The following is an 18,811-nucleotide window of genomic DNA, read 5'->3' as shown; positions in this document are numbered from 1 at the left end:
CTGCATTAGCACCCTGTGAACTTCTTCGAAATCAAGTATGCTTCGTTTTCAGATGGACCAACACAAAGAATCGAGTATTTGTGATGAAGTGCATTTAAACCGTTTTTAGTGGCCTTTGCTGTATATTTAGGTTTGAAAAAGTGAAAAATATTAATAGTTTAACAATCAGATAATGGGGGAAAAAAAAGACCAGATGATCCTGAAACTGAATATAAATTAAATGGCAGTTTAAAAAAACTTTTGATATAAAAACAGACGTTGCAAATTAGATGACATTAGAGCGATGTGAAGCTCCCTTCCATTACCAAACAAAGAGATGCTAATTTAGTGAAAACTCATGCAGTCGAGTCCAGAGGCGATGAAAGCGTGAACACTAAACGCTTTTCAAGGTCGTTCGACTGAAGAAAAGGTTTGAACTTGAAGGAGAAACACAATTTTTGCTCATTTATCCAAAAAATACGCTGCTAAAATTCTAAAAATATATATATATATATATACTGCAAAACATGTACATGACATTCAGTGGATAAAGGGAATAAAACATTAAGCTGAAACACTGCACTTATAAAGAACATGAGACGATGGCATCCAGCTTACATTCAACAAAGACCCACGATTGCTTCTGTAGGCAGGCAGAAGAAAGAAACAAAAAAAAAGCGTACAGTTTATTTTGATAGTTGAAAAAATTCTTGAAAAGGAAAACCCTGAAGGAGAGACGCAGCTCGACATTTTTTTCAATTAGGTTTATATCTGGTTATAATCATGTAGCTTTGAAGGCAAATGGGAAAAAAAAAAAAAAACCTCTGAAATTAAAAGAATAAACTATCAGAACTTGGATATTTTTTTTTTATTTCACAATATGTCTGGCAGTACAGCTGTGAGGAGAGCAGAAGCAACGCTGAACAAGTCCTTCGTTTTAATACCTGACGCTGAGACTTCAGACAAAGGAGCGCTTCATCAGGGACGGCGTGTAGCGTATCTCGTTGTAACACTCCTCTTCCTCTGCCTTCCTGTGCCTCCTCCTCCTCCTCCTGCTGCTCCTCCCGTCCTGCCCCGTGCGATGCAGCCACAGGATGATGACCAGCAGAGCCAGCAGCACCGAAGCCATCACCAGAGTGAGCAGCACGCCCGGCAGGACGCCTGAGGGCCCGCCTGGAGCCGCTGCGGTGCACAAAACAGCTCCGGTCAGAAACGGCTCGAGCAAACCAAAAGAGGCGCGTGGCGCTGGTGAAACGGACCCTCGCTGTTGTAAATGGCCAAGTTGATGTAGCAGTTTTCCGTTCCCAGGACGTTGGTGGCCGAGCAGCGGTACAAGCCGGACGTCTGAGACGACACGTTGACAATCTGGACTGAGCCGGACAGCTCACCTGAGAGACGAGAGACGCAGTGAAGACACTGAAAAGAGGACAGGAATCACATGAACGCCAACGTGTTTTGATGAGGAAATGAACTCAATCTAATGAACGAGGGCTGTTACTGAGAGAGTTGCATGGCTGACAATGCGACGATTTAGCTGCATACACAATAAATACAGGTGGACTCAAATGTTTACATCCCTGACATTAAGTAAGACTAAACCGTAATGCTTTATTTGAAGAGGTGTGCATAAGGCTGACATGACGCTGTCATCAACATGAAGGAGTCTTCATGAATGTTGTCATGACGAAGTGTCATTTGATACATGATGACACTTTTAATCCAAAACTGGCACTTTTACTGGACTTTTAATGAAAATTTGCATTAAAAGCGTCATTGAGGACCAAATGACATTTCATGACAACAGTGAAACATTTATGAAGATTCCTTCATGTTCATGACAGTGTCATGTCAGTCTTGTGAATGCCCCTTCAAATAAAGTGTTACACATTTTTTATTTAAATACATTTAAATTTAGACATGTACATACATTTATTTAGCATTTGTTTTCAGAATAAGTCGGATTAAAGTTTTCGGTGTCCTTAGACAAACAGTATGATGTAATTTTCAGCTCTGCCCACAAATTTTCCATATGATTGAGATCAGGGCTTTTTTAATTGACAGCCTCTAAAACCACTGAGTTTGTTGACAAAAGCCCTTCGGTAACTGTGCTTGGATTCATTGGGTATTGATACTCTTATCAGCCGCAGCCCAGATCTTCAAATAATCTTTTTCCTTCATGGTTTCACAAATTGCTTAAAGGTGTGGTAATGTTGGTGTATGTCAACTTTTATAAATATAGCCCCTATTTAGTGGTTTCATGTTGTACATTGACGGTATGAAGTCGTACATACATGTCTACATCCTTGTGACGATGCGCACAAAGCCTTGGAGTCTCACAGAGGAACACTTTCTACTTTTTATACAAACAGCTTTATCAGAATAGTTTTATCGTTTTCAAATAAGCAAACTGACTATCCAAGATTGGTTTTGTATGGTGTGGATTTTTTATTTTTTTTTCTTACCACAAGAGTAGGATACTGACCCTCCATGTTGATTGGAAGTGAAATTTCCTCAGGGTTCACTTTCTCCCAGCGGATTTCTGGGGTGGGGGCGCCCTCTTCCACGGAGCAGGACAGCCTCACGCTTCCGCCTACGTCCACCGCTCCGTCCCACTCGCACACAGGCAGTGAAGGTGGCTCTGCACGCGTCATGTTCAAAGTACCTATGCTGGGTTATGCGTTCAAGTTGCACCATCTAGTCTGACTTCAAGAAATGCAAATATAAAGGTTTGGAAGTGGCATAGTTAAAGTCTGAACTAAAATCCAATTAAAAGGTTGAAGCCTGACAGGATGCTCTACCTTGAAAGCCGTCTAATGTGTTTGATTTTAAAAAGATTTTGTTGCATCTTTCAGTAAAATAAATAAATAAATAATAAATTATTGGGTTTTGGGGGCCGTTCTAATTTCACGCAAGACCAGGCTTCTTTGAATGCTTTTGCCATCAATGAATGAAAGTCATTTAAATTTTGCATTTTGTGTTCAGTCAGATTATCTTTCTTTAATATTTATATTACCTAAATTTGCATATTAAATTAGACAAATAGTCTAATTAAATAGTTCTTTAAGTATGACCAAAAAGCACAAACCTGTATGAGAGCAAATAAACAAATACCTTTTTTTTTTCCAAATGGAAAATGAAAATGTCGTTGATAAACAGGTGAAATATCGCATACCACAATATTTTGAAATAAAGACAATGAATGAATGAATAAATAAATAAATTTTTATCAGATAAAACAGGCAACAGGTGAGCCACCTACCCAGCACGCTGAGCAGCAGCTCTCCCACGCCAGGGTCCGCCGTGTCTGGCGGGTTGTTGACCATGCAGCGATAAATCCCGCCGTCCGAGACTCGTGTTTCATTTAGCATAATGTCTGCACTGAATGGAAGACCTGCAGTTTGTTCACATGAGAGAATAAACATTTACTTGTCTTTAGCTTGTAGCTAAAATGCGTAGAAGGCAGCGTGAAGAAGAAGGAGCAGCTGGTTTCACGTGTACCTGTAAAATCCACTCGGCCAATCAGGGAGGGGTTCTTAATCACCTGACCGTGGTCATACACGATCACCTGAAACAGGAGGAATTTGAGAAAAGCGTCGTCTTTATTGCAACTACAACTGACCTCGTTTCTTATACATGTCCTCTCAAAAGTACTCTAGATTTTATCATATCAACCGCAAACCAGCAGAAACCCACAGCGCATTTATATTTCTCATAAATCCAGCTCTTCTGAAAGAGTGAATTGAACTGAAGTTGAATATTGGTGACTAATAGAATGTGTAAAAAGGCGGGACGAGAAAATACCTTTTCAGGACTAGATGGCAGAAAAAGACGTCACTACTGCATTGGTAAAGCAAGGTAGTGGCTGCATTATGCTATGGGGAAAATGGACTTTTACATAAAATCTCTTTAACATACCTTGAAGTTAAAATCTGACGGTATGCGAGGGATATGACTGCTTTTGTCAGGCCGTGTGCGTTTTTATGTTACACATTGAAGATGCCAACCTGCACTGGGCTCCCTGGGCTGGAGAACGGAGCCAGAGTCCAGATCACATTAAGTCTGGAGAAATCAGAGGAGGTGAAAAAGGAGCAGGGCAGGAGGACGGAATCACCTCGAACCGCCTCCAGACTGGATTCCCTCATGGTTACCCTGAGAGCAGCTGGAGCGGGATAAATCACACAAACTTATTTCCACGTTTCCGTCCCGTTTCAGTCTCGTCGGTTTGCTTTGAACTTCTCCAGTTCTCCCGTTGAGACCAGTCGCCTCCCCCCCACACACAAACTTTTCACTTCATTACTGCGATAATGAACCTCCTCTGTCGCCCCCGGGCCTTTTTGTGTGAGCGACGGAGGGAGGGCGACTCGGTGTGCGGATCAGCTGTTAATTACACTCGACAGTTTTGATGACGAGCCAAACTAATCACAGACAAAGTGGAACAACAGGCCGCTTCACTGTGAAAACAGAACGACGATTCACAGCATTGTTTTTGAAATATAGATCACTGGGCTTTAAAAACGTCGTCCTACAGAGAAGTCTCTGTCATAAAGATGGTGAACTATCATCTGTATTTGGTTTTGAAACCTTATCAGAACAAGACAGATGTAAATGCAAAACATTCTGTGCGAATTGTTTAATTTCTGCCCAGAAAAACTGATTAAATTAGGTTCTTACCATAACAAAATGATATGTTGGTATCCTGTGTCATTAAAAACTGTCTAATATATATATATATATATATATATATATATATATATATATATATATATATATATATATATATATATATAAATATATATATATATATATATATATATATATATATATATATATATATATATATATATATATATATATATATCTATATATACAGCCTTCAGAAGTAGGCCTACAATTTCTTATATTTGTTTCAAAGCAACAAACAGGCTGACTCACCGTTCTGCAAAGCTGCAAAACACACAAGCAAAGTCCAGAGAATCCACCTTACAGGAGAAGCCATGATGGACAGGGAAGGCAGAAAGGCAGAGCTTTCTCACTGTCCACAAACTAGTGGCACAAATTGGGACAACAAATGAGCATGCATGATTAATCAGCTGAGCGACGCGACCGACTCCTCCTCCCCCTCCTCCCTGTGTCCACTCTCCTCTTCTCCTCTCTGACTGCAAATAAACCTGCAATTGAGTTGTCGGGTGAACAACTAAGAGGCTGTCACAATTAACCGCGTAAACCCCAACGAGCCGCAGCGGTTCCTTTGAGAATGAGCCCAGCAGGAATTCACTCAGCTGCTCCAGGTCGAGTGACTTTGTAGAGCCACAGCGAGAACGTCTGCCACCTCAGAAACAGGAGCAGCTCCAGGGTGTTTTTACTTATAAGATGAACAAAATAAACAATAAAGAGACAATCATGATTTTCATGGTGCGACAAAGACTCCAGATCAGTCCGAAATCTGCAAGACATGAACAACAACAACAAAAAAAGGCTTCTGCAGTTTTGCAAATGAATATTCTCAATGGATGCTTTAGAGATTAAAACTATTCAATTATCAATTAAGCTCAATTGATGGTTGAGAAAAGGAAAGGACTTTACATACGGACCAAGTTCTTTAGGTATCAAGGAAATCCTCAATGGAAATAAAAGTCTGTTGTGGATTACAACACACTGCTAATATTGCTTTTTTACATATTTACAAAAAGTGCAGCACTCCAGTCCTTGGCAACCAAGCCTTCACCTTTGTTCCTTGAAGCCGATTTAATTGTGGGATGGAAAATTAATTAAGACAGAGTTCAGTCAGCAATAAATAAAATCAGCATTTTAAAATCTGGGTTTTTGTATTTTTCCCAGATTATCTTTGACATTTACATTTAGTGAATTATCTGCAACAATTATGTTGTAAATCGAAATTATTATTGCACATATTGGAAACTGAACATTTCCAAAAGTTCAAAATCTCAGTTTTTCAACTTTTCAAAGTCAGAAATATCCAAGTATTTTCAAGAAAATGTCTGAGGTTAATACTAAATGTAGTAAATGTAGTAAAAAAAACCAAAACGAGAGTAAATCTCTGTCAAAAGACAGAGATTTACTCTCGTTTTTTTTCTTTCTATAAAAAAACGAAAGACATGTCCCCTGCGGTCAGGGGAGGCAGGTGAGTCTTTTTCTGCCATCTAGCCCTGAAAATGTATTTTCTCGTCCCGCCTTTTTACACATTCTATTTGTCACCAATATTCAACTTCAGTTCAATTCACTCTTTCAGAAGAGCTGGATTTATGAGAAATATCTAAATGCGCTGTGGGTTTCTGCTGGTTTGCGGTTGATATGATAAAATCTAGAGTACTTTTGAGAGGACATGTAGCCTATAAGAAACGAGGTCAGTTGTAGTTGCAATAAAGAAGACGCTTTCTATAAAAAAAAACGTAATTGGAATTTCTATTTTCATGTAAATCTTAAAACTTTGAGCAGAAATCTCATAAACATGTTGTTCATTTAGGATGAATTGAATATTCTAGGAGTAAATAGAACATACTTTTTCAAGTAATCTTAAGGATAAAGAGTTTTTACATAATTATAGTGAGAATGTTAAAGACTAGCTTCAGCATCAAACATGATGAAATTAAATCTGACTTAAAACTCCATAATCTACCTTATTACAATGCTGTTAACTTTGAGGTTTTCAACTACAACATTCATATTTTGTGGGGAAAAAAATAAATATTTTTCTCTCTGTTGAGAACCAAATTTAGATATATCTGTAAAAAAAAAAAAAAAAAAAAACAGTATCTTTAGCTTTTCATTGTGCAGCAGTCGTGTATGGATTCAAGGCAGTGAAAGATCTGAGGCTGTCAGTGGCGTAAAGAAATATTCAAAGACAAGTTCCCGACACCGCCAGTGAGCCGTGCGATGATAAGGAGCTCCTCGGGTTCTGACCTGTGGGCTAAACAAAATGCAGTCAGAGCCGATCCATCCTTTTGATGGATTTACATAAAATCTGTTTGTGACTCACACAAGTTGATCCGCCGCAAAGTTTCCCTGTGATCACCCAGAATGTTAAGCCCACAACAAAACGTCGCGAGTGAGCCTCACAGCGATGCCACGAGGGGGAAAGTTAAAGCCAGTCAGCGTGTCAAGATTAATAAGCCTCATATGGCAGCATTAATTATTCAGCTTCATAGCATGCAGGAATGCTGAGCATTAGCATGCGGCTACACCTGTTTGAGCTTTACTGCGAAGCGGAGGGAAGCTGAGCTCCAAACAGTCAGACTCTAGGAGGTACAGAAGAGCAGCATGTGACCTTTTCAGCTTTTCTGACTTGACCTTTGAGTTACGTTCTCGTCTCTGACAGCAGCTTTTATATTTTCTCTCTCTCGGCTTGTTTGGAGTCTCCCGCTTTTCGTTCTCTTCCGAGATCGCCGTGTTGCCATGGTGCTAAAAAGAAAGGGAGTTTGTTAGTCACTGCCTGGTTGTCTTCATGGCGTCTATGAAAGCAAAAAGATCGTCGTAGTTTGTCCTGACGACATCTGTGTAGCTTTCTAACCACTGTCCTGTGAATAGTGGTTAAACTATTACCTCACCTGCTTGCATTTACGTGACCTCCTCCCATTCTTAGTCCACTTAATATGATGTGGGAGAATCTTTTACAGATACAACAGCTGTCAGTTCTTCTGGGAAGGTCTTCCAAAAGACCAGTGCAGTTTTTCCCACAGCAATCTCACTTACCGTCGTCTTTATAGACCTGGTTTGTGCATTCAGACACAATTAAGTTCAAACAAACAGTGTCGTCCACTATCTCTTTCCACAATGTCCAAAGTACCTTCAAGTAACCCCAGTTTCTTTCAGTGAAGCTAAAGTTTGGAGGTCTGCAGCCATAAACTCTGTTACTGTTATAATACCAATAACAGCTGACTGTGGAATATTTAGTAAGAAGGAAATCAAAGAGTTTGTGTTCAACGATTGGAGAACCTGATCAATGATCTGTAGGGATAAACCCAGTACTGTTTTGAGATACAGCGCATTTACTGTGTCACCTAATTGAGACAGTATCTGAAATGTGTTGTTGACCGGACAAGGCAACAGAGCAGAATGTGAAATAAAAATATGGAGATTTTTCAGCATTCAAAGTTTTACTAACAGGGTTGAAACGAGCAACCAGTGCATACAGAGGTACTACTACTTTTTAATTTTTTATTTTTTTACCATTGTCTGTTGGGAGAGAGTAGAATGCTATAAGAAAGAAGTACTGAAATGTTAAAACACACATTTCTAGTCACTGGATTTCCTTTATTCTCTAGGTTAGATGTTATTACTTCAGACATACACACGTGAAGCTTTGTAGTAAATAACTGTTGTTTGATAGCAGCTTTCCACACTGTTGGCACTCTCTTCACTCAGCTTCATGAGGCAGTCACCCGAAACGGTTTTTAAGTGCCAACCGTGCCTTTAAGAGGCGTTTCTTTATATGGGTCATATTGCCTACGGTCACTATAGAAAGGGGAGGCACACAAGCACCAGATAGAAAAAGATAAAATGAAATGGTCTTCTATAAAGTTTCTTTTTTCTCTGGTAGTAGGAAGTTGGCACCCTACTTGCCCCACATCCATGCCATGTAACAAACACCGATACAAAAAGCAGCACACACTAAGTATAGAATGCAAAATGATACACGTTTTCCTTTTCTGAGACTGTATTTTGTTTGCCATGACCTATAAGCGATAATTAGAGGTCATAACCTATAATTGTCAAAATTAAAAACTGAACAATTGTTAAAATGTATGACTTTGTCTTGAAATGAATGTACTTTTCAGTAACCGTTTAAATGAACCTGCAACCGGACATTTAAAAATGACGACTTCCTCGTTGTGAGCCAAATCAAAAGAATCTGTGCAGAAGGTCGGAATCTCCCAATTTATTCCTTCACTGTTATGAACAACATCCAGCACCGGGTTTGTGCGTTTTAGCTGCAAGATCAACAAAATGTTTGACAGTAGACAACAAAACGGATAGAAGAGAAATTGGTAAAATTGTTCCGTGTCTCTTTCCCCTCAGAGCTAGACGAGCTTGTCGTTTCTACGGTGAGGAGCTTGGTTACTTTAACCAAACAGTTCAACACCATATACATACATATACAACACTGTGTGTTTTCCACAGTGATTATTATTATTATTATACACACACCGTAGTTTTAACCCACAGAAAACGCATAAAGTATTCCAACTGTATGTGTGAAGATGTGTGTGTGTGTGTGTGTGTGTAAATTTGAACCGTTTATCTGTCAATTTCATTTTAGATTTTACCATGTTCACACATAACAGTTTGCAGAAATACACACACCCACTGGTTTTAAGCTTAATATGCTAAGTGGATGGACATGTAACACTTGCTTTTGTCAAATATTCTCTGTATTTTAGCGACATAAAGTCTTTTTTCCAGGTTTCCTAAAGCCTAATTCCGGTCTCTCTTAGGATGGGGCCAAAATAAATAAAAAAAATAGTGAAAGAGAGTGACAGGAAGGAAAGCTGGGAGAGACAGTGAGATGGACAGACAGGAAATCGGAGTGAGTTCTGCCTCTTCCCCCGTCAGGCTAAGTGGGAGTGACCCTATGGGAGGCCAGCCAGTCAGACGAGGCTCTGGGCCAACCAGATCTCCTCGGTGTGAGCTCTGCGCCCGCTGCTGCCGCTCAGTGGCGGTTCAGTCTGATCACAACAGCATGGTGACCGGTTTCTCCAGGAGCTTCCTGAACTCTGCTAGCCACTGCGCTCCGACCGCTCCGTCCACCACCCGGTGGTCGCAGCTCAGCGTTACCGACATCATGCTGGATACGTCGAACCTGCGAAACCGGCAGGGTGACCGGGGGGGTTAGCTTTGCGTTACAAGCATTATGTTCGTTTTTAATCAAAACAGCTGTTGCCATGACACCCACCCCTTCTCGTTGTCAGCGGGCATCAGACGTTTCTCGGAGCCTCCCACAGCGAGGATGCAGGCCTGAGGCGGGTTGATGATCGCCGAGAAGTTCTTGATGCCGAACATCCCCAAGTTGGAGATTGTGAATGTTCCTCCCTAAAAGACGCAACATTAATAAATGTCAGTTAATGAGTGAATGGATATGATTACATCATGAGATTCCAGCTGATACGGCGATGCACCTGGAACTCGTGAGGCTGCAGTTTGCCCTCCCTGGCTTTGGCTGCGAGAGCCGCCACGTCAGAGCTGATGGCGGCGAGGCCTTTGATGTGGGCGTTGAAAACGATGGGCGTGATGAGACCGCTGGCGGTGCTCACCGCCACACTCACATCCACAACGTGATTCCTGGAGAAAAGCAGTCAATAGTGATGTAATCGATGAGATTCTGAGCCAGAGAAGCATCAGAGTGCCCTCTGCTGGCTCAAATGTGAAGCTGCAAATTCTAACTTGCTTATAGATTTCTTAAGATTGAGGAGTTTGGTGGATAAAACATTCATTTGGAAACACGCGCACAGTTACTAAAGGATTTGTTATGCATGTTAAAACACTTTAGCTTTGTGCTCCACCCTCAAAAATCTTCTCTTAGAAATAATCAGAGAAATTCATGAATGTACTTTTCCAAATATCATCATAATCATTCATGAATTTCCTTTATTTAAATGCTCCTACCATCAAATTTATACACATTAGAAAATGTTGGATGTGTGAAATTATTTTAGCAATGTTAGCTGTGCTAATCTCTAGTATGAGAGGTTATGAAATGTTTAAAATCTTCCAACTTTTAGCATAGAAACAGAAAAAACCTGTTCATGTATAAATAATTAAATTCTTACAACAGGAAAGAAAGAAAACAAAATCGTAAATGCTTTTCTTACGTTACGGTTCTTAAAAGAAAATATCTAAATAATCCAAAAGTGGTGCTTAAAAAAAAGAAAAAGGGACAATTCAGTCCTCAGAAATATACTTAATTTTGCAAATTATTTTGCAAATATATTCAGCAATGTCCTTGAACGACTTCCGTCTTTCTGGTAATTTTGCAGTGTAGGAACACAAAGAAGGAAACCCTAGTTTTTTTCTGCTCTTGGGAGGGCGGCGGTTTGCGTTGCTGCGTCGCTATTTGGTAATTCAGTTAACTAAAAACAACAGAAGGCTAAAATGGGAATTCAATTCATTTACATTTAAGCACTAATGACAGTGACAACAACTAAAGGAAAATGAACTCTAGTTTCTACTTACTGCCGTATGACTGTGTCCATCCAGGAGGAGTTGCACTCAGGAACCTTGAGGCAGGCCAGAGCGCTGGCTTTGATGATAAAATCATTCACACTGAGCTTGATATTCTGGGCTTTCACTTCCTGCAGAGTGGGGACAGCATGTTCACTTGCTCATTTCAACAGTAATTTAATGCGTTGCATAAAAAAAAAAAGAAGAAGATGTACCTCGCATGACTGCTTAGAAGCTGCACTAACCTCGTTTAGCTCTTTTCGAAGTTCAAGCACTTGGTCCATGTTAACATCTACAGAGAGATAATAGTGCGGGATGGTTTGCTTGGACTGCATCAGTCTCTGAGCGATGACCTGGAGGACAAGACAGATATACGCAGCTTCAGCTTTGATCCATAATTCATCACAGAGAGACGGAAGAGGTGTGCATATCCAGTCTGGGCTGATAAATGGAGTTGCCCGTCTGTAAGGCAAAATGTGGAAGCGCAGGTCACAGATAACAGAGTATCGCTGCGAAATCCTCCTCAGGGTGTTTACTTCAAAGCTCTGAACGCAGCCGGTGGAGAAGGAGGCCGCGCTAAAGCCCGGCTGCCGGCCGAGCGGAAAGTCGTCACGGCGGGAGCAGAAGTCAGGCGTTGGCTCTAATTTGTGCGATCCGCGTCGGCTCTCACCTTGCGGATGTTGCTGATGGGGATGTCGGTGAAGGTGCCAGCTGGAGCAGCCGGAGCTGCGGCGGCTGCAGGAGCGGCTCCGACAGCGGCGGGACTGGGAGCAGCAGCTGCAGGCTGCCAGAGGAAAGGATTTAATCAGCAGAAAAACATTAAGTCGCGAACAGTTTAATCACCTAAGAAATAAATAAACGATAGCAAATAAAAACAGGTTAGATACCAAAATCTAACTTGAAAAACTAAAAAAAAAACAAAGCGAAATTGGATGGTGACTTTTTCAGACCACCCCTGACTGGCTGGTCTGAAACTTTAAAATCCAATCTTTCTTTTCATCACTGAATGCTTTACTGCATAACCAGGACAGTAAAATAGACAGAGGCAGCAGAAAAGGTGTAAAAACTGTATTTTCAGTAATATGTTTGGAGTCTGTAGAGGCTGTGGGAGAGAGCAAAACATTACTTTTAAGGCATGCCTGAACCAATTACAGTAAATGTAATTCGATTCCAATATTTGAAGCCATGATTCAAATCAAAATTTATTTTGAGTCCAAACGTTTTTCTGTCATTTTTGTAGCTTCCTCTTTGTTGTGGTGCTTTGCTCGCGTGCGTACGTTCCAGTGACTTTGGGATATATTATTTAGATTCTGAATCAAAATAAAGTGAGAATCACAGTTCTTATGTGAATCCATTTTTTCTCATATACCAAAGAAATAAATCCAATGCCTTTAGATTTAAAAACACTAGTAATTCCAGGACTTTGTTGTCATCCCAGAGCAGCTGATTTTTTATTTATTCAGTTAGTCATCAATAATTTGGGGATATCCAAACTGCTGTTTTATCAAAGCCAGCAACAATTAATGGTAATTGAAGTCGCTAAAGTTTGTTTGAAATTTTGTTCATCTTTGCAAATAATAATCAGCCTTTTTTCATTCCTGCTGCTCTATGATATCATCTCGACTCCTGATGAAATTATTGGCCATTTTTTTCCCCCACATAGTATTTATATGTTATAGATATCAAGAAAATAAATTGAATCAACTACACTCGTCAAATAAAGCTTTACAAAAGGCAGAGAAAATTTTCTTTAAACAAAGAAAGCTGGGCTTCACTCACAGGAGCAACCTTTGGTGGAACAAAGCTTTCAATATCTTTCCTGGTAATGCGTCCATCAGGACCAGATCCTGAATGGAAACAAAATAAAAGTACCATGATTACATTGTTCTTTGTAATAATATCAAAGCTGCCCACAGTTAGCCCAGTTAGCCTCGGTTACCTACCGCTGACCTGGGCCAGGTCAAGTCCTTTCTCAGCAGCAAGCTTCTTGGCCAGTGGACTGGCAAACACGCGGCCTTTCCTCGGTGCTGCTGGGGCGGCGGCAGCTGCTGGAGCAGCACTGGGAACTGGAGCCTGCAACAAACATCCAGATACAAAACCTGATATTAGCCAGTTTTAAAAGTTTTAAAATCTCTCATGATGCAGTACTTAAAAAAAATAAATGAATAAAAAATTTTGTGTATAAAAGTAAGAAACTCCAACCAGAAACAGAGTACATGATCACTGATCAGATTTCTCAGCAATCTGATCAGTACTAAAAGCGTCTCTGAGAAAGAGGGGCAAAAAGTGCTTTGAAGAAAAATGCATAAGTAGACTAAAGTAAACATGTTGAAAATTATACAATAAAAAGAAAATTATACATTAAAAAGAGTAAATATCAGTCGGCATCCTCACTTTGTTAACGCTCATCAATCTACTTTCAATTACACACTGGCTCAATTTGACAAAAACACTTTGTATCACAGAGAAACCTGGGTTTGTTTTAATGCAATGATCAGAAAGGTGGTGATGCAGTAAAATACCAAAATAAAACAAAACTCTGATTTCACGAGCGCTCTGTCTCATAGTGGTTGGTCTAATAAGAAACCTGATTTTGGTAATAAGGTAAACAACAATATCATCATCATCAAGGTAGAGTTAGTGTATATTCTACCTATTTAACAACTGATGGGTCTGCACAGTGCAAACAAAAACAGCTATGGACAGATTCCCGTTTTGATAGGACCTGTTGATCATTTGACTCAAAGCAGATTCTCTTGTGTTTCCAGGTATTCATAACTTTCTCTACAAAGATGCAGGATGCCATTCTCTTACTTAACTAACTTGGTGCTTTGCATCGCCAATCCCTAATTAACCTATACAACTAAAATGTGTTGATTTTTATCCACATGCAAACACAGCTTGAGAAGAAATGAATGTCCCACCGTTACAGGAGCAGGAGCAGGAGGTGGCATGGACACGTCTCCCACACCGGTCTCTACGTAATCCTTGAAGGCGCCGATGTCACTTTCTTTCTCTACGATGATGCAGAGCGGCGCTCCCAGAGGAACATCCCGAGTTCCCTCTGATATCAAGATTTTTGCCAGATAGCCCTCCTCCTGCACCTCGAAGCCTGCACAGAAACAGGAGATGTTCATTTTCAAGCAATTTGAAACTGAAATCCTACAGATGGGGGAAAAAAAACCCCATTTTGTTTAATACATCTGTATAAATCAACCCAACCCATCATTCAGGTTTGATTCCTACTCCATTTGTACCTACCAATTGTTGCCTTGTCAGTTTCGATCTCAGCCAGTAAATCTCCTTCGCTCAACTTTTCTCCAACCTTCTTCTCCCAGCGCTGCACTGTTCCCATTGTCATGGTGGGAGAGAGTGCAGGAAGTGCAACCTGTAGAACACAACACCCAAAGGCTTAGAGAGCACAAATTCACAGCCTTGCAATCGGTCAGAAAAAACTTCTTATCCCTTCAATAGTCCCATTTTGCCACATAACAACCACAAATTTCAATGTATTTCATTTGTTATACAAACACCAAGCGGTGAAAGTATAATGATGAAAGAAAGCAATACGCAATTTTTATTTTATTTTTCCATAAATAAATATCTGAGCTGTATTTGTATTCAGCAGTTTCTAACAAGTTTTCATTGTACTCAGCTACATCCAACTTCAAATTATTTCTGGATAAAAAAAAGAGAGAAGCATCCCAAAAGCTTGTCAAACTGTAAAGTTTATTTTTGTATGGCTTCTTGCCACTCTTCCATAAAAGCCAGAGTTATGGAGTGCATGAATAAAAAGCTCAAATACTTAATTTGAGACGCCCTCCCACCTAAGCTGTGCATCTCTGCAGCTCCTCCCGGGCTTTCATGGGGTTCTCTGCTGCTTCTCATTTGAAGTTGCAGTTTTTCCCCATTTACAGATTCTTTGTGACACATTCAAACCTTGGGATGTTTTACAACCAAAAAAAAATGCTTAAGACTTCAACAACTTTCTCCCTGTCCTATCTACTGTCTACTCTGTCTGCATTTATCTGTATCCGAAGGCAACTGGACAATAAAAAATAAAGACATTCCAAAGCCACAAATAGCTCAAGGAGTATAAATACTTTTTCACTGAAGTCACATACAGAGAATCCGCCCTTATAACTCTTCCGCTGACACAAGCTGTGACTCTAAACAGAAGTTTCACGTCACTTTCACCCTCTTATTAGTGCGCACCTGATGGTATTTGATGTTAGAGCACACCTACCTTCATGTGTGGGGGGTAAGAGCTGCCTGGTGCTGCAGGAGGCGGAGCCGTGGCAGGTGAAAGAGGAGGAGGAGGAGGAGCAGAAGCTGCAGATGAAGGAGCAGCACCAGCAGATTTGACAGACTCCAATGTTACGTCCTTAAAAGCTGGGATAAGCTCTGGGCTGGAGGAGAAAATTTGCACAAACATTTCATTTAGATCCTCATTTGATCACTTTCTGAATGAGTAGAAAGTTTGCCACGAATCGATATAAATACAGAGCGCTGACTTGTCAACTGTGATGCAGATTACTGATCCAACATTGACGTCTCTGGTGCCTTCAGGGACCAGGATCTTTGCTAGATAGCACTCCTCCAGCATCTCAAAGCCTACAGTGGCTTTATCTGTTTCTACCTGCAAAGGTGGTTAAATAAAAAGCGAAGTATGTAGTGTACGTTTGGATTGTATTGGAAGGCTTTTTTTTTGTTTGTTTGTTTTTACATTGATACAATAAGACAGCAGCTAACCTCAGCTATTAGGTCCCCCTCACTGATTTTTTCCCCTTCCTTCTTCTCCCAGCGAGCGATTGTTCCCGTCTGCATGGTGGGGGAGAGAGCAGGAAGCTCCACCTGATGAGCAACAAAAAAGAACAGGAAAGAATACACATAAAAAACCTATTATGTTATAATAATCTCGTCATAGAGGATTTGTAAATAATGTCAGCTGTTGTGAGCAGAGTTGCAGCGTCATCGTCGCCTCATTTGACTGTTCAATAAAATGGCCCGCATGTCCGATTTCATCACATCTGCAGACTTTACGGTGGCTACTCGGGTCAAGTGACATCTGATAGCAGAGATAAGAAAGAGCTACCAGCTGTGAAGCCGACAGGAGAGAGTGGGAGGTTTCCCAAAATAAACCTTACATTACGCTGAAGAGAAAATAAATGATTTATCTAAGAGAAAATCTGAATGTTGAAAAACAGAACAGGAGCACTTGAAAATGTCTGGAATATTAAAATATCTTTAGAAAATATTAATTAAGAAAATGACAGACACTGACTGCTCTTTCACATTAAAGAATTTGAAATTAAAATGAATAAAACAAACAGATATTTTTTCTAAATCAAGATTTTATTCTAAGTCAGTATGAATTCACAAAACTACTGATGCTTAAAAACATTGTCTGCCAAAGTGTTAAATCCCTGCTAATTAATCTGAATTATTTTTGAACAGCAGACTTTTTAAAACACTGGTTCTTCTTGCACTGCATTTAGATAGAAAGTTGGTTAGTTTTGACATAAAGTGACACTGAATAATGGAATAAAAACATCAGAAACTCACAGAATAATGTAAATGTTTCCATAGGCAAAATATTTAAAAAAAATATTTGTTACAAAAAAGCTATGATATATGTAAATAGTCAGCATCGGAGCTAAATACAGGTCGTTAAAAAAGCCTGTAATAGATTAAAAAAAGCCTTAAGGTTCAAACTCCAGCAGGACAACAATGAGAAACAGTTTCAAACCTACATGGTTGAAATCAAAGCAAATTATAATTTTTTTGGGAATGACCCAATCAAAGGAAATGGATGAGGACATACTATGCTTAAGAGAAAATCATTCCAGCTCATCATTCTGAAGTTGAACTCACCATCCCCATAGTGAAACATGGTGGTTGTTTTGATGTTTTGTTTTGTTTTTCAGCAGGGATGCTGGTCAGTGTACAAGAAAATGAATGCATTTAAATCTACGACCAGTTTGTACATTATTTATAACCAAAATTTAAATGTGTACATAATTTTTCTTCTTCACTACTATATAAACTTGTGTTTATCTGTCATAAAAACATTGATGTTATGTGATGTTAAGAATAAAGAAAAAAAAGCTAACATGGGGTTTGAATACTTTGGCAAGGCGCTGTACGCCCCCACTTTTAAGGTCAGAGTTAATCGTTTTAACAAACAAACACAACGTATTACAAAGTTTAAACTCTTGTGCCGACATAATGCTGTGTCAACTTGATGGTTTTCAATCCAGCTATTACAGAGAAACGCCAAGTCACGACTCATACAGGTGTGACAGCTGCCTGATGTAGCTGACCGCTCTCCGCTGCTAGCTGCTACCGTGAGCCTCGGTGCTATAGCAACCGGTCAGGTAACCTTACCTTCTGGTGAGGAGGGAGACTGTAGAAGCGGCTGCTCTGAAAGCCACCAACCAGCTGAGGACACCGCAGGAGAGTCGTTCTGTGACCGAGACTAGAACCTAGGGAAACGACTCGGGAGCCCGCTCCGCAGTGAAGCCGCCTCAGACAGCCGGTGACGGGCACAGACCGAGAGCCGAGCGTGGAAGGCCCCGCCGGGAGGGCACGGGGACAGGAGAGCCCGGCGGACGGTCTGAACCGGAGAATTAAACGAATCATTTTGCAGCGCTTGAAATACTACACGGGGATGTTAAATAATGTATTTGCCTCACATCGGCATCAGAAACTAGCTGGCACCGAGTTAGTCTGTGCCCGGACTACTTCCTCCTCACTTTCTAATGACCTCCTCCAGTCCAAAACAAAACGCTTTACGGCTGAGGTTGACTGCAGTTTACGACAACGTCTTATCGTCTTTAGAGGAGGTGTCGTAAATATCGGCCACCAAAGTTTAGTCTTGCAATAATCTCCAAAGCTTGAAATGAAGGTAGAATTCAAAACACAGTAAATAAAAAAAATTATATTTACAACACGTTTTGGTGCGCTATAAACTATTGAAAAGCTGTAAAGTTAGTTTACTGCAATACCACTAGGAGGCACATGGTGGCAGTAAACATGGCATACCCATAAAACAAAACAGAACAACCTCTTTCTGCTTAATTATTCACTACTTTGTGATGTTCCGCCACATAAAATCCCAATAAAATACATTGTAGGTTGTTGTAACGTAAAATCAATTAAAATGGCACTACATGGACGAATTCATCAGACGCATTTTCTCTGACCAATTTTAGTTACTCAACTTTAGTTTACTCTTTCCTACACATGGACTGACTGAAGTATAATGCAATAGGACGTTATATGGCTTTCTTTCTTTTCCCTCTTCCAGAACTACAATAAGTTTAGGTGGACAGCCATGTTTCAGTGTGCCTGCAGCTGCCCCATATTGTGCCTAGGGAGATGTTCAAAGCTTTAAGTACTTGCACTAGATTAGGGGTATCAGCATTAAAGGGGCTTAACAGACTATGCTCAATATTTTTAATTTCTTTTAAAATTTGAAAACCATATACAACTCTTACAGTTATAAACCATCTTGTGTTGGCCCACAATATATCTTACCAAAATACTCAGAACTGTGTGGTTCTAACATGACAAAAATAAAAAGATTCCAGTTATTGGGGTGTTAAGGCACCACTTAATTCGCACAGATGAGCAAGTGTAAAAAAAGTTCAAACGT

The 18,811-nt window shown here is 40.2% G+C and overlaps 2 protein-coding genes across 2 annotated transcripts; both read right to left on the bottom strand.

Annotated features, from left to right (window-relative positions):
* Positions 1-832: 832 nt before the first annotated feature.
* zgc:165604 (uncharacterized protein LOC792578 homolog) lies at positions 833-7,385 on the bottom strand. The gene is made up of 9 exons (XM_044139841.1): positions 6,977-7,385; positions 6,901-6,907; positions 4,912-5,022; positions 3,984-4,138; positions 3,478-3,544; positions 3,239-3,370; positions 2,462-2,617; positions 1,239-1,367; positions 833-1,161 (listed from the first exon to the last, which is right to left on the bottom strand). The coding sequence occupies exons 3-9, from the start codon at positions 4,973-4,975 to the stop codon at positions 938-940; spliced, it is 927 nt and encodes a 308-aa protein (XP_043995776.1). The 5' UTR covers positions 4,976-5,022; positions 6,901-6,907; positions 6,977-7,385; the 3' UTR covers positions 833-937.
* A 1,466-nt stretch (positions 7,386-8,851) lies between these two features.
* Positions 8,852-17,960, bottom strand: dlat (dihydrolipoamide S-acetyltransferase (E2 component of pyruvate dehydrogenase complex)). The gene is made up of 14 exons (XM_044139840.1): positions 17,542-17,960; positions 15,907-16,008; positions 15,669-15,793; positions 15,401-15,563; positions 14,416-14,542; positions 14,079-14,266; positions 13,098-13,227; positions 12,934-13,001; positions 11,825-11,938; positions 11,400-11,507; positions 11,167-11,285; positions 10,113-10,275; positions 9,890-10,026; positions 8,852-9,796 (listed from the first exon to the last, which is right to left on the bottom strand). Exons 1-14 carry the CDS (start codon positions 17,794-17,796, stop codon positions 9,667-9,669), a joined length of 1,929 nt encoding a protein of 642 aa, XP_043995775.1. The 5' UTR covers positions 17,797-17,960; the 3' UTR covers positions 8,852-9,666.
* Positions 17,961-18,811: the final 851 nt, after the last annotated feature.

The sequence above is a fragment of the Gambusia affinis genome, linkage group LG15 (assembly GCF_019740435.1).
Source record: "Gambusia affinis linkage group LG15, SWU_Gaff_1.0, whole genome shotgun sequence".
NCBI lineage: Eukaryota > Metazoa > Chordata > Actinopteri > Cyprinodontiformes > Poeciliidae > Gambusia > Gambusia affinis.
This window is presented reverse-complemented; position numbering and strand designations above follow the sequence as displayed.

What these genes read in the sequence shown, in the direction of transcription:
- zgc:165604 (XM_044139841.1), bottom strand. Translation starts at nt 4,975, where the DNA reads ATGGCTTCTCCTGTAAGGTGGATTCTCTGGACTTTGCTTGTGTGTTTT. An exon ending in GCCCAGGGAGCCCAGTGCAG is followed by an intron (nt 3,545 to 3,983) that starts GTTGGCATCTTC and finishes CTCCTGTTTCAG; the next exon opens with GTGATCGTGTATGACCACGG. An exon ending in GGCCATTTACAACAGCGAGG is followed by an intron (nt 1,162 to 1,238) that starts GTCCGTTTCACC and finishes TGTGCACCGCAG; the next exon opens with CGGCTCCAGGCGGGCCCTCA.
- dlat (XM_044139840.1), bottom strand. Translation starts at nt 17,796, where the DNA reads ATGATTCGTTTAATTCTCCGGTTCAGACCGTCCGCCGGGCTCTCCTGT. An exon ending in TTCCACCAAAGGTTGCTCCT is followed by an intron (nt 11,939 to 12,933) that starts GTGAGTGAAGCC and finishes TTCCTCTGGCAG; the next exon opens with CCTGCAGCTGCTGCTCCCAG. An exon ending in CCCGCTGACAACGAGAAGGG is followed by an intron (nt 9,797 to 9,889) that starts GTGGGTGTCATG and finishes CCGGTTTCGCAG; the next exon opens with GTTCGACGTATCCAGCATGA.